The 12,627-nt window shown below is 41.4% G+C and overlaps 1 protein-coding gene across 9 annotated transcripts in view; it reads left to right on the top strand.

Moving 5' to 3' along the window:
• The window catches only part of myo3b (myosin IIIB), a 47,435-nt gene that overhangs the window by 10,385 nt on the left and 24,423 nt on the right, over nt 1–12,627 (top strand). For all 9 annotated transcript variants that reach the window (XM_077728211.1, XM_077728215.1, XM_077728214.1 and 6 more), the window contains 15 exons: nt 889–954; nt 2,587–2,742; nt 4,511–4,595; nt 4,671–4,787; nt 5,009–5,113; nt 5,232–5,315; nt 5,401–5,603; nt 5,760–5,858; nt 5,919–6,033; nt 6,104–6,230; nt 6,496–6,706; nt 7,336–7,483; nt 8,626–8,779; nt 9,122–9,210; nt 9,284–9,413. In XM_077728211.1, coding sequence (XP_077584337.1) covers nt 889–954; nt 2,587–2,742; nt 4,511–4,595; nt 4,671–4,787; nt 5,009–5,113; nt 5,232–5,315; nt 5,401–5,603; nt 5,760–5,858; nt 5,919–6,033; nt 6,104–6,230; nt 6,496–6,706; nt 7,336–7,483; nt 8,626–8,779; nt 9,122–9,210; nt 9,284–9,413 — 1,889 coding nt within the window. The remainder of the gene's footprint in view (nt 1–888; nt 955–2,586; nt 2,743–4,510; nt 4,596–4,670; nt 4,788–5,008; nt 5,114–5,231; nt 5,316–5,400; nt 5,604–5,759; nt 5,859–5,918; nt 6,034–6,103; nt 6,231–6,495; nt 6,707–7,335; nt 7,484–8,625; nt 8,780–9,121; nt 9,211–9,283; nt 9,414–12,627) is intronic.

Here is a 12,627-nt window from a genome sequence, read left to right as displayed (position 1 = left end):
AGGGCTGAAGAGTTCATCGCTGTTAGCTCAGGATTGGTTGTCCATTACCAACAAATACTACAGAGAATATTGGAAATCTGGTGTGAAATAAGAATTCCCCAGTCTAAAGGGACTGGTTGTGTGTCGCTGTCCATGGTGCTGAAACGTGATCTTTACAAGCTTTGGTGGTACAAAAACCAAAGTTGAACCACATGACTGCAGTGATGGATTAAGCACGATTAACAGCAGAAAATGAAACACAATCGATCAGTGTCAACCCTCCCCGTTCAAATAGGCCGGTTGTTTCTTGCTGCCGATGGTACTCTGACACCATCTGTTATCATTTAATGTAATATAATAGCAGAAAATGAAACCTTATCGTTCACTGCCACCCTCTTCCTGATCCTAAATGGACTGCACGCCTTCTGCGGGGAATCTGTTAAAAGTCCAATCGTAATTTTATTTTAGTGGATTGCTACTGGAAAAGAAAGCCAACAGCCACACAGACTAGTGTAGTTTCTAAATACGCAATCTACCTAAAGGATCGGTGCCTGGCTGTTCTTCATCATCTGAAATCACCACTGTTACTGTCAAAGCGAGCACGTTAAGAGTGCCAGACTCATTATAGATGGCCTCCGTGAATGCTGCTGACAGAGGCGAGACTCGCTCCCATAAGTTAGAGCTCCCAGTCACAGATGCTGCCTGCCAGGTACACACTGAGTCACTTACAAGGTTGGATAGCGACCAACTCTTTCCCAAAAAGTCTCTCTGAGCTTGTGCCAACCATTATTTGTCAAATGACTGAAGATACTTTGCTTCTGTCATGTCGGAGGACACAGGCAGTTTGTCCAGTTTGAATCGCCAAGAAAATGCCGATTAATTGTTTTTTTTCTCTCTCCTTTTTTCCAGGAATCCCTCCCCTACACTTAAAAATCCAGACCAATGGTGCAGAAGTTTCTGCCATTTCATCGGCCAGTAAGTACCATCGAGATTTGCTGTCACTTCCCGTAGGGATCAATAGTTAATTATGCCCTCGTCCATCCACTTCAGATTTGAAAGGTTAAACTTAATTAATATGAAACTACAGTGAACCAATATACATCTCCGTATAATCGTTCTATCCATGAGTTGTTGTTTTTCTATGATGGAGTATCTCGCTGTGGAAATTCAATATAACTCACTCAAGGTATAAATACTTAAGGAATTACTACATCAATTCATCAGTTAAAATGGCTGACATTAGCTGGTTATGTATTATAATTAATACTTTCCATTTATATACATTCCAGTATCCCAGAATTATTCTGCTTAACATATATCATTAGCTCACCCAATCAATTTTTTTTACTGTTCTTACGTTTTGACTGTTATTTATTTTATTTCTTGGAATTTTGCAAAAATAACCGCAGGTTTTTAATCCCCCCTGCTTGTCGAACAACGATGCGAAGGATGTGAAATTGATATTTTGCGGGCAGATTGTATCAAGCCTGGTGGCTTTGTGTTCATTGACGTTTCATTTGTGTAAATCTGCCACTGGGGAACAAAGTCATTCAAGTGACTTATCAGCTCCATCAGAGGCCAATGAATAACTTTCTATTTCCTCACTAACGGAGTTGCCTTCTACTGGCTGCCCTAAATACGTAAAATAGAACACGGATGTGTACCATGCTAGTGTGCGGGTTCCAACCGGCTGGAGGGAACATTTGAGTGGACCGTAACATTCACCTCAAGCAAACAAATTTGGAAGATTTCAATACAAAATGGGCTGGACAATGTAATCGTGTGGCACAGACCGTTTGCACGGCCTATCTTGTATATACGTGTACTTGTGTCTTTGCAAGGTTTATTTAAACACAAACAAGTGCACACACACACCCTGGATGATAATTCCATCACCTGTGTCTGCATTTGCACTTGGCTGACTCTTGGGACAAAAGTAGCTCACTCACTGTTCACTAATTTAGGCTGTGCTATAAGCGGCAATCCTCCACTGCTTAATGTTCGGACACTAATCAATTTAAAGGAATTAACTTAAAAAATGAGCTCTTTTGAATGACACCATTGTTTTTCTGCTATCTTGTGACTGATTGGTGACTGATTCCATTGTTTGGTTGCACAGGTTAAACAACAATGTTAACTATCAATAGATTAGTAGGAATATGTTGCTAAATGTCCTCCTTGGGCTCGCGTGGGTTTTCTCGGGGTACTCTAGTCCCCCAAAACAGACATGCCGTAAAACTTTTCTACTCTTACTCTGCTTAATTTCATTTTTATTGTTGTCGCCTTTTGTTAAATGGAATGTAACTAAAGGTTTTGAGACAGAATGTCAGTACAAGCGCTAAACAAACACTCAGGCAAACACTGGACATCCCAGATAGCGAGTTTGGTTGGACACGGGGGCCATGGCGACGGCCACCATGTGGCTCTCTCTGACCAGATTAGCCACTGACACTTTTAAGACGCTCACCCTCAGCTGTTAAAGCCGCTCGGAGCGACGGCAAATCTGTTGCGTAGCCGCAATGTTCAGGTGCCCGCTCATCAGCGCGGATCTCGTCCCGCACCGTGGCGACGTCCAATGTAACCATGTGGCGTCTCTCTGCTCTGCAGGTGTCTGATAAAGGATTTTGAGGCACGCCCGTCGGTGACTCACCTCCTGGAGCATCCCTTCGTTAAGCAGGCCCACGGAAAAGATGCGGCCCTTCGACAACAGTTGGCCACTCTTATCAAAGAGCAGCAGGAAGTCGGATGTGCGGCCAAAACTAAGTAAGTCTATTTTGATTTGCATCAATTGGCTTTTTAGGGACATATAAAAAAAAACTAAAAACATTGGTGATCATTCTTTGCTCCAGTAGGGGGCATGCTCTCATTTTATTTTGCATGGAGATGATGAGGAGTCACTGTCGTGACATCAGTGTGTGTTTGTGTGAGTTATTAAAAATAAGTTAGGGAAGTGTGACTAATTCAGTGGCACTGATTGTTGTTGACTCACTACACTTTTATAAATAACATAGCAAGGGATCTTGGCAGCTGTTTGATGTTACAATAATAATTAAAAAAAAAAAAAGAATCTATACTTGACTATGTCAAGTCATTTGTATCAATTTTTGGGCTTATCCATGTTTAGTATCTACTTTATGGTGTGTAAAAATTTGAGAGTGGAGTGTTGACATTGTATCGCTGAGATCATCATAACCAAACAGCTTTGACACACTTGCCTGCTTAATGAGAGTGGGTGGTTAAGTTTAAAAACAACTTTCATGAATATGATAATTATGTTTACTCGCTTGTTTTATTGTTGTTTGTAATTAAGAGGTATGTTAGGAGACAACCCCCCCCTTCCCAAAATGAGCAGTTGGCAGTAACATGGAAATAATGGATTGTTTAATATATAAATGTTTTTAGGAAATATGCAATAGTTGTCTATATATATGCCCCATTTTACCAAAGTGTACATTTGTAGTCAAATATTTTATATAGGCTACAACAAGTTCATGTTTTCTGCTTTTTAAAAAGCTAAAATTGACATTTTGTCCAATTCCGTCTCAATTGCAGCAAATTTTTACTGCTATGGCAATAACAAAAATTGAGATTGATTTCCTTTCTGACTTGGAATTAACATCTAAATATAAAAAAGATGGGCTTTTTATATAATTGCATTATTCATGACCGCACAAAAACCCATCAGTCAGGACTGCCATCTGTTTTTCACTTCAGAGGACCTTCTTGGTCTTGGAGTTGGCCAAACCTGCCCTTGACTGAGCGTTTTGATGTGGTGCCAGTTGTGTTTACTCCCGTGAGCTGACGCACCCGGCGCACCCGCCGCCTGAGCCTGATCCCAAATTCCTGTCCTCAGTGAAAGTGGATAATGGGATTAGCAGCTTGTCGGGCGAGACCTGGGCTCGCCCGCTTTAGTCTCTGGTGCCGTAGATCTAGCACACAATGAATCCCGATAAGAAGAATAAAGACTTGGAGAAGTTTAAAGTAGTTGCTGTAGGTGCAAAATTTGGATCTATTTCAAAGCAGTGTCACTGAATTTGCACTCCAATGGAGAAGAAACGACATACGGCCTCCAGGTTGAATATATAGAAAAGATCACTTCATTGCTGGTATGCTAGAATAGAATCAATGATGTATTCTAATGAAATATACATATCTTTGCCTTGTGATCAAGTTAAAAAAAAAGGTTTTTAAAATATAGATGCACACCGATGTGACTGAAAATGGACTTTCAATTTCAGTCAGTAAATTAACTTAACTACAACCGGAAGTGGGGTCAAGCGAATAGGTAGTTAGTGTGCCGTTTTCTTTCTTCTGGAGGCTCATCAGAGCTCACTGAAGGGGTAATCACCCCAATGCCTCTCTAATGACGACACTTACTCATCGTCAAGTTGAGAGAGCCGGGAATAAAAACAATGTAAAAAGGCTGCACACAGAGGAAGGAGTGAGCCATCTAGCTTGTTAAAAGAGCAGTTGTATCATTTGATTGTCACTTAAGAGTCTCTGACACATTCCCGGCTTTCATACGTTACAGGCACGAACGGATCAATACTCGTAAAACCCTCATCATAGAGAGCAGTCCCGACGACGACCTGGTCAACCTGGAGTATTTGGACCAGGTGAGATTAATGTGTTTATCTCAATGCCCATTTATGGGACACATAAGGTAATGTTTGATGTCCTATTTTACGCAGGAGACCATTATCTCCCACCTTCAAAAGAGATATGCCGACCTGCAGGTGTACACGTATGTGGGGGATATCCTCATTGCACTCAATCCTTTCCAGAACCTCAGCATCTACTCTCCTCAGGTTGGTTGCACCTCTAAAAAATATTCAGGAGAGGAAAAGCCTTGTTGGGAAAACTTTTATTCCAATTTACGAAAATAATCCAAATTATGAACCATCAAACGTACCCTTCCTGTATCCATTTTTTCAATTGATGTGCTAGATTTGCAATTCATTTCCTAAGTAAAGGTATGACTGTATTTTTATTAGCATTTTTTTGCATGGAATCCGCTGTCTCTCATTAGTTTTCCAAGCTATACCACGGCGTAAAGCGAGCCGACAACCCTCCCCACATTTTTGCAACAGCCGATGCGGCCTACCAGAGCATGGTGACATTCTGCAAAGATCAGGTACACTTCTGACTGGATTGAATGAAAAACAAAAAGACTAAGAATGCGTCTTTTTGACCTTGCAAATCGGCATCAAGAGAAAAGAGTTTTTTTAAATGGCTCTCCTCTTTCCGCCTAGTGTATCATTATCAGTGGAGAGAGCGGTGCTGGGAAAACTGAAAGCGCTCATTTGATTGTTCAACATCTCACCTTCCTGGGAAAGGTGAAACATAAATGAGGCTTCTTAAGAACATTCAGGAAAGAGTAGAGTTCGTTAAAAAGACTTTTTATTTTTTTTGCTCATTCAGGCTAACAATCGGAGTCTACGCGAGAAGATCCTACAGGTGAACCCTCTGGTGGAAGCTTTTGGGAACGCTTGCACGGCCATCAATGACAACTCCAGCCGCTTCGGAAAGTACCTGGAGATGAAGTTTACACCCACCGGAGCCGTCATTGGCGCCAAAATATCCGAGTACCTGCTGGAGAAGTCCAGAGTCATCAAACAAGCCATGTCAGTGTCCCTCCCAACATACATGTACTCTTTTGTCAAGTTCAAGGTTTGAAGTGAATTGAAGAGCTTCACTTAGATCAACCAGAGGCAGAACAAATTGACTGATTTTCTATTTTGTTTTTCTTTTTTTGTAACTTTTTCCCTTTTTTTCCCCAGGGGTGAGAAAAATTTCCACATCTTTTATTACATCTACGCCGGCCTCTACCACCAAGCTAAGCTGAAAACTTACAGGTTGCCTGACAGGACAGCTCCCAGGTCAGTTTTGTACTCAACACAATGTTTTACTTTACAAATCTAAATCTAATGAATGTGCAGGTATATTGACAGTCAAAACTGCAAAGTCATGCAGGACATTGTCTCCAGCAAATTGTACAAGGAGCAGTTTGAAGTCATCCAAGATTGCTTTCGCAACATCGGCTTTACCGAAGAGGTATTGTACTTGTTTTTTTTTTTTTTTTACAGGTGGATACCGTCGGTTTCACCTTGTCTTTATATTTTAGGAAGTGAACTCTGTATACAAAATTCTCTCGGCCATATTGAACACTGGAAACATTGAATTTACCGCCATCACATCCCAACACCAGACGGATAAAAGCGAAGTGCCTAACTCAGAAGCCTTGGAAAATGGTGAGTCGCAATGGACACTCTCTTTAGTACTCAATTGTCCCTTACCATAAAATTTAATTACGTTCTATATTTAATATATATATACAGTCTGTATTCAATTTTTTTAAACCGGGATCTAATGGTAAATTTGCCCATTTTAGAGTCCAAATGAATACAAAATTGTTATAAATTTGGCTATTCCTTGTACTGCAATTTTTCCAACAATCATTTTGAAAGATGGAGGACATTTTTTAAAATTATTTTTAAAATTTTTGTTACCCTCCAGCCGCTTCCCTACTAAGCATCGGACCCGACGAGCTCCAGGAGGCCCTGACGTCCCAGTGCGTGGTGACCCGGGGCGAGACCATCATCCGTACCAACACGGTGAACAAAGCGGTGGACGTGCGAGACGCCATGTCCAAGGCCTTGTACGGCCGTCTCTTCAGCTGGATCGTCAACCGCATCAACACTTTACTCCAGCCCGACATGAACGTCTGGTGAGTGGACGTCTCCGTGACGAACATTCGTGCGGACATCCGTTACGCTCACAAAGCACCAGTGACCTTTTCTCAGTGAACGCAGATCTTGGTGCAAAAGGCGCAGAGGGGAATATCAATGCGGGGTGGGAAAAAAAGGGGAGTTTTAATAAATTTTTGATAGCGATTGCGTGCAGTGAAAATAATCTTCAGATGATTAAAAAGACTTCAGAGAGACTACAAAGAGACTGTTCATTGATCCAAAAGAGTTCTTTCATAAATATCTCCGTCAAACGTCAAATACGTCCACTCTTCTCTTTATACGCCTTATTGCCATTAATAGCTTGATAGCAATGGCGGAAAACGACCTCTAGGAAAGACGCATTGTAAACCACTGGAATTCAAAGTTTGTTCGTTATTCAAAAAAAATAACTCCAGGTTAACTCAATATGTAGAGAAAAATTAACAAAGTGTAGATTTTGCTCAGCCCCCCATCATGTTTATGATTTTCAAGCAGCAGGCAAAAAAAAAAGAAAAGTATTTGGGTTGAACTTGGATTGTCATGAAAGTTTTATCAATATAAAGGACTGCTGGGATTTGCCGTCTGTGTTCTAATAAGTTTGTTTGTCCCGCTTTTTGTCGCTTTGAAGCGCCGCAGAGAGCGGCACCAATGTGGGAATCCTGGACATCTTTGGCTTCGAAAACTTCAAGAAGAACTCCTTTGAGCAATTGTGCATCAACATTGCAAACGAGCAGATACAGTTCTATTTTAACCAGCATATCTTTGCCCTGGAACAGGTGAGCTATCGCATCACAACTGACTTAAATTAGATATTTAAATGTTATTAGAACAACACATTTGGAATATGTTATTTTTTGGCCTTGAGCAATAATGTCCAACGTCGAGCCATTGGTTATTCCAAGGTCATCGTTGTTTCAACCCCCCCCCCCCCCCCCCCCACTCCCAGTAAAAATAGATTGAACGTCTATTCATGTCAATGGTTTAGTTCAGTTGTGTGAGGACACGGAGCTAAATAGATAAATTAAATCCCCAGAGAAAAAGTCACTGGGGTCACATTTAAGTCGATATTCTTTTTAATCTACTTTTTGTTGGTTTTACATTTATTTGACTTTAAATTATTATTTGTTCTACCCCGTGGCTTTGAAAATATAATTTCTTATCATAAATATTTAAATAATTAGTTACCCCAAAATGCATCATTAACATAATTCATTCATTATATTTGACATTTTCTATTCACTTCATTCTTATCATTATGTGTAATTTGTTATTACTCATTCCTTTTTATTTGTGCTTTTTAAAATTTAAATAATGGACAAATGGATCCTTCAATTAACTCATGAATTTTATTTAAAATGATTTATCTTTGTTGACTGCCCATTGCAAAAAAAAACAATCAAAAAAGCCAATAGGAGTACTATATAGGCTATTATGACATAATTATTTGAATGATCAGACCTAAATAGATTGTAAAAAGTTCCTTTTCTATAAATACTTGACTGATGTAGGCCTTGCATTCAAAAGAGGGATTTTTCTTTGGTGCGCTCGTCTTCCGTATTGTTGTGCACATCCGCTGAGTTTTTTTTTTAATGATTTAAACATGAGGATGGTTTAGATCCATTGGTTCCATTTTATTAGTCCAAATATATATTTAAAGCAACTTTTGATGTGAAATTAAATAGATGCAATCCTATGATAGGACTCTGGGTTATTTGCAAATGGAAATAAATTATGAATAAGTGGCACGATTTGTTACTTCAGAGCCATCTTATGCATTCCGTCAAAGAGTGCATATTATGCCGTCATGTACGCTCACAACAAGCCGCCACGCCGTCTTTGGCTTGATTAGAAACTCGTGCAAATATGGCTTTAATTGGGTCATTTGGAGAAGTCATTAACTACGTTCCCCGGCTGTTAGGTGGAGTACCAGAGCGAGGGAGTGGATGCCAGCCTGGTGGAGTACGAGGACAACAGGCCCATTCTGGATATGTTCCTACACAAGCCCATGGGTTTGCTGTCCCTGTTGGACGAGGAGAGCCGATTCCCACAGGCCACCGATTACACCTTAGTGGGTGAGCTGTGCCAGAACCTGTCAACAATTAATTCTCTTAACTATGCCAAGTAGAATTTGAAATTCCAAAATTGCAATCATTTTTCATCCCTCAACAGCTTATCTAAAAAAAATCTTTTTTTTTTAGCCAGGTTTCCTTTTACATCAGCATTTGATTTTTTTCTCTTTTTACATATTAAACGTTTATATCATTCAAGAAACTGGGAATAAAACTGCAATCCGCTTCGATTTCAGTACCCAAAATGTTGTAAATAGCATATCCTACCCACTTCCAAGTTCCCAGCCTTATGTCATCATACGCACCCAAATGCCCTGACATTTTTTTAACCATCTTTTTTTCCAGACAAATTTGAAGACAATCTACGCTGCAAGTACTTTTGGATACCAAAACGTGTTGAGCTTTCCTTTGGAATTCAACATTTTGCAGGAAAGGTATTTCATTCCTCCTCATCTGCGGAAATGTTTTTTTTATTTGGTGTTAAGTGAGACCATTTGGGGTCTACAGGTGATGTACAGCGTGAACGGATTCCTGGAGAAAAACCGAGACACGCTTCCCGCTGACATTGTGGTGGTCCTAAGAACATCAGAAAACAAACTTCTGCAGCAGCTCTTTTCAAGCCCCTTGACCAAAATAGGTATGTTGCAAGGTTTAATATTAAATTGAGACATAGGCTTCTATAGCAAAATGTCACTCGCCCGCCAAGCATTGTTTTTCCTTGGAAAACTGTGACTAAACTTGTATCTCGAGGCACTATTATATCAGGAAAGTTTTGCATGGGCCAAATGTGCTCTTACAATGATTCGATGAGCGCGTGAATAGTGCTGTTGTCTACGCGCAGGTGAAGTGGGCTTCTTAAAGACGCGGGCGCCAGCCACTTTTTCATTTTGAGCCATCCTCGGATAAAGCCGCGCTCGCCATTATCTCCGTAGAGGCTCAGCTCTCGGCGCGCCGCCGCTCTGTTTTTATTTTCACTAAGCTGTCCCTTTTGGATTCCCACCGCTCTGTGGTAAAGATTGTGGGAGCACTGGGATTTTTTTTGCGATAAGAGTTCCCAAATACCCGGGGGATGGAAAAGAAAAAAAAAAGACTATTTAGTGAACACAAAAGCAACTCTTCCCACTTCTTTTCTGTCGCTTTAATAACGATACTAACGTATGCGTCGTTAGCCTCAGCCGGGGCCCGCTGGTCACTCGACTTAGCCGTAATGCTCGTAGATGTGTTGAATTATTAGGTTCACGCTCCCGCCTTTTTATTTCGGCTAAGCCATCGTGTGCGGTTTATTTTCTTTTTCAAGAAGCTGTAAATGGCAGCTTCGCTCCTAGTTGGCGTTAAAAGAAGAAAAAAAAAGCTTGAACCCGCAAAAAAGACACTTCCAACGTATATCCGTAGCGAAGTTGTGCACAAGGGAGCCTTCACCCAGACGCCCTTTCTTCCAATTAACGACTTTACGGTAGAAAGGCTCATAAACGCTTCATTTCAGCACAAAAGACGTGAAATACACCGGAATGTTTATTGCTGAGGTCTAAAAGCCTTTTATTTAATTCGGTGACACTGTTTTTTTTGCTCTATGGTATAGATTCGCTCTTATCTGTGAAATTAACATCATTTTTTTAACAATGCTGCCTCAGTGTCACCACTAGGGGAGACACAGCTTGCAATGATGCATCATAGTATGTTAAAACACTCCCAGTTGAATGGAGTACTACACCAATCAAAGTAGTGTTATTAATTCCCGTCAACATCTTCTACATTCAATCACAATCTGTGTGTGATTATGATTTTCTACCCGCTCATTCCGCATGCCTTGGTGATGCCGGGACTAATGACGCAGCGGGGAAACAGTAGGGAAGTCATGAGGGAGGGGGGCGGGAAGTCGTATCGTAGCGTGACCCCACTAAGTCAAAAACTTCCTGGTTTGAGCTGTGCACAATACGTCTCCATACCATCGCCCATGTGGTGCTGTTTTGTCAGAGGAAATGGGAAGTCTTTGAGCGGACAAATTCCTGAGCCAGGACCTCCACCATGATCATAAAATTGGAATTGGCCGGAGATCGGTCAGGGCCGCCAAGCTTTAAGAAACCATGTGGTTGCTCTGTGGGTTGCTTTGGTTCCCACACTGCTTGGAGCTCAGTGCACAGCAGTGGAACCTGGAGATATGAGATGAATGTGTTCTCAACTCCTAACTTCGAAAAGGCCTATTGCAAATTCAGGGTTGTTTTGGTAGACTTTTATTTCATGTTTTGTGTTTTAGTGGGTTGTGTTAGTGCCATATAGATATGGCCATTGATTAAGCCGTTGATTAAGCTCTGGGATGCCCCTATTAAACATTCAAAGTCACACTTGCAATTTCAATGTATAGTTTGAAGAGAAATCAGAGGTTACAAGTTCAAGCTCGTCCAGTTTCTTGAAAAAAAATCCCCTGTAAAGATATGACAGCTCTGCCATGCCCTGCTTTTCCTTTTGTCTCTGTCCATGTTTGGAGACCCCCTCCATCTCCTTTGTGTGGGAATGACAGGCCTCATCCAGCCATATGACACTTTTGACTCTTTGTTCTCCCGCTGTCAAACTTTTTGGGAAAAATGTGTTCTGCATTCTAGTCCACCCAAATCACAGAAGCACAACATCTCCCTGTTTGACTTTTGTTGGTTTTCTACTTCAATTTTCAAGTAGTTTTGGGCAAATGTTTAGAGTCAGCAGTGGGATTCACCATGCTGCCGATTCCCCAACGTGGCGGTGATAAGTGCAACGTTTCGTTGTGTCATTTAAAGCCAATTACACCATGCTTTTTTTATGATTGATCTGCTCTGACAGTGGTGGATGGGGAGGGCGTCGGTGGCGATGGGGGTGACGGCGGGGGCGCTTTACGGCCGCTTTAATCTCATTTGCTTAGCTGCTGAGTTGAGTTTGGAGATCACGTGTTGAAAAGAGCGCGGGCGAGCGGCATTTGGGCGTCTTGCTCACTCAGCTTTGCCCTCGCCGCCGCCTACGATTGTCCCCCACGTCGACGGGTCCTTGCGTGGTTTTTCAACTACAAGGCCTGCACCGATGCTCATAAAGTGCGCGGAGAGGTGATGCATTCAATGTGGGATTGCTTTTAAATCCCGTGTGCATGGAGTGTTCCTGTCAATAGAAAGCCAGTACAAGTGCCAGCTCGAGCTTTATTTTGCTCCTTTTGAGATTCTCGCTAGGTTTCATTTTCAAGTCAATGCACTCATGCCAACGATGGCGTTTTTTTTTTTTCCTCCATCGACAAACCCCAAGCTGCGTTAAGCCTAGATGCGAATGCCAAGAGCAACATGCTTAAACACAAATGACCCACAGAACGCTAAAAGATACATTCACTAGATTAACTGATACTGTGCCATCGATGGCAATGAACATCCAAGATGGTGGACCATCATATTGGGTGGTCGGGTTATTCCCAGGCCTAAAAGTTCAGATTTTTCAAATATTATTATTTTAGTTTTGTCGTATTTACTCGTTAGCTGCTCACATTATGACGGAAACATGAATTTTTCTTCTTGTGGTGATGTCATGCTCCTTTTCAATGTGCGATACGCAACCTCCAATGGCAACATAATCATGATCAGTATTTAAAGATGCATGATTATATTGGCCTGCCCTGAACTCTAGTTCCCCTCAGCAGCTTTTTAATCACTGGCTCCTTTTCATCTTCATTATTCGCCACTTCAAGAAAGGCCTTTCTCCTCCGTCAAAGGACAATTCTTCCCCTTTTCAGGCCCCTCTCTGTTTGAATTCTAATAATCCGCCTCATTAGAAAAGTTCCCGTCTGGATCTAAATGAGGAGGTCCCCATTCAAGCCGGACATCACAGGTGCTCCCCGGGTT

This window comes from Stigmatopora nigra, chromosome 11 (genome assembly GCF_051989575.1).
Source record: "Stigmatopora nigra isolate UIUO_SnigA chromosome 11, RoL_Snig_1.1, whole genome shotgun sequence".
Classification (NCBI taxonomy): Eukaryota; Metazoa; Chordata; class Actinopteri; order Syngnathiformes; family Syngnathidae; genus Stigmatopora; species Stigmatopora nigra.
Note: the sequence above shows the minus strand (reverse complement) of the source record. Positions and strands in the feature narration are given on the sequence as shown.